Source organism: Sinocyclocheilus grahami, unplaced genomic scaffold (assembly GCF_001515645.1).
Source record: "Sinocyclocheilus grahami isolate Dianchi unplaced genomic scaffold, SAMN03320097.WGS_v1.1 scaffold3812.1, whole genome shotgun sequence".
In the NCBI taxonomy this organism is placed as follows: domain Eukaryota; kingdom Metazoa; phylum Chordata; class Actinopteri; order Cypriniformes; family Cyprinidae; genus Sinocyclocheilus; species Sinocyclocheilus grahami.
The window spans coordinates 17,452-18,363 of NW_015508869.1; the positions used below are offsets into that span (position 1 = coordinate 17,452).

At 34.1% G+C, this 912-nt stretch overlaps 1 protein-coding gene across 1 annotated transcript in view; it reads left to right on the forward strand.

Annotated features, from left to right (window-relative positions):
* The window catches only part of LOC107576499 (galactose-specific lectin nattectin-like), a gene marked incomplete at its 5' end in the record, with an annotated part of 17,862 nt that extends 17,008 nt beyond the window's left edge, over positions 1-854 (forward strand). Inside the window, 3 exons of the mRNA XM_016262666.1 lie at positions 154-276; positions 437-545; positions 718-854. Of these exons, the coding sequence (XP_016118152.1) occupies positions 154-276; positions 437-545; positions 718-782 (297 nt within the window). The remainder of the gene's footprint in view (positions 1-153; positions 277-436; positions 546-717) is intronic.
* Positions 855-912: the final 58 nt, after the last annotated feature.

Sequence of the window (912 nt, forward strand, 5' to 3'; positions counted from 1 at the left end):
ACTAAATTTGACAGAAAATGAATACTGAGTATATAATCAATCAGACCCGACTATGTTGGAAAATGACTAAAAATGTTGTTTAAAAAGTAATTTATGCTTTATGCTAAAAAAAATTAGATTGTGTATTGACAATAAAAAAATCTATCTCTTTAGAGAAACTGCCAAAGTTTTGATGCAAATCTTGCATCTGTGCATAATAAAATTGAACAAGATTTACTCCTGAGTCTGTTGCCTTCTTCCACACGTTGTTGGATTGGTGCTCATGATGGTGAACAAGTAAGTGAAGCTGTGTGGCCTAAAGTTTGTTTGTCTAGACTGAAATCTCTAAAGTTTGTAATGAAGATGGTTTGACTTTTTCAGAGCCAAGCTAAATTTTCTTATTTATGGAATCTGAGTACAGTAGTGCACTCTTATAATAACTGACTTTGCTCTTTAGGAAGGACAGTGGGTGTGGAGTGATGGAACTCCATATGACTTTACCTACTGGGGCTCTGGAGAACCTAACAATCTGGGTACTGAGAACTGCGGGGAGCTCAGCTTGAGCAGTAAGAATGCAGTCTTTTGTTTTGTTTTGTTTCGAACTATATTTTCATGTCATACAATAACACAATGGCTCATTTGCAAAAATGCCTTAAGTTGAACATACTGTTTTATTTTATTTCTACCACACTATAATGATCAGAATAACTTATTTCATTTCCTATTTCCACGCTACAGCTAACCGTTGGAATGATGTAACCTGTTCAACTTCACTGGGCTATATTTGTGCTAAAGACCTGTGAGATCTACAGTCATCCTGCTCCACAGTTACTTTTATTTGTACTACATTTACATGTTCTGATCTTATATTTTATTTTATCTGTATTCTCTTCAAATTGGTCTTCAAATCAATAAATAAGCATTGAAAAAATC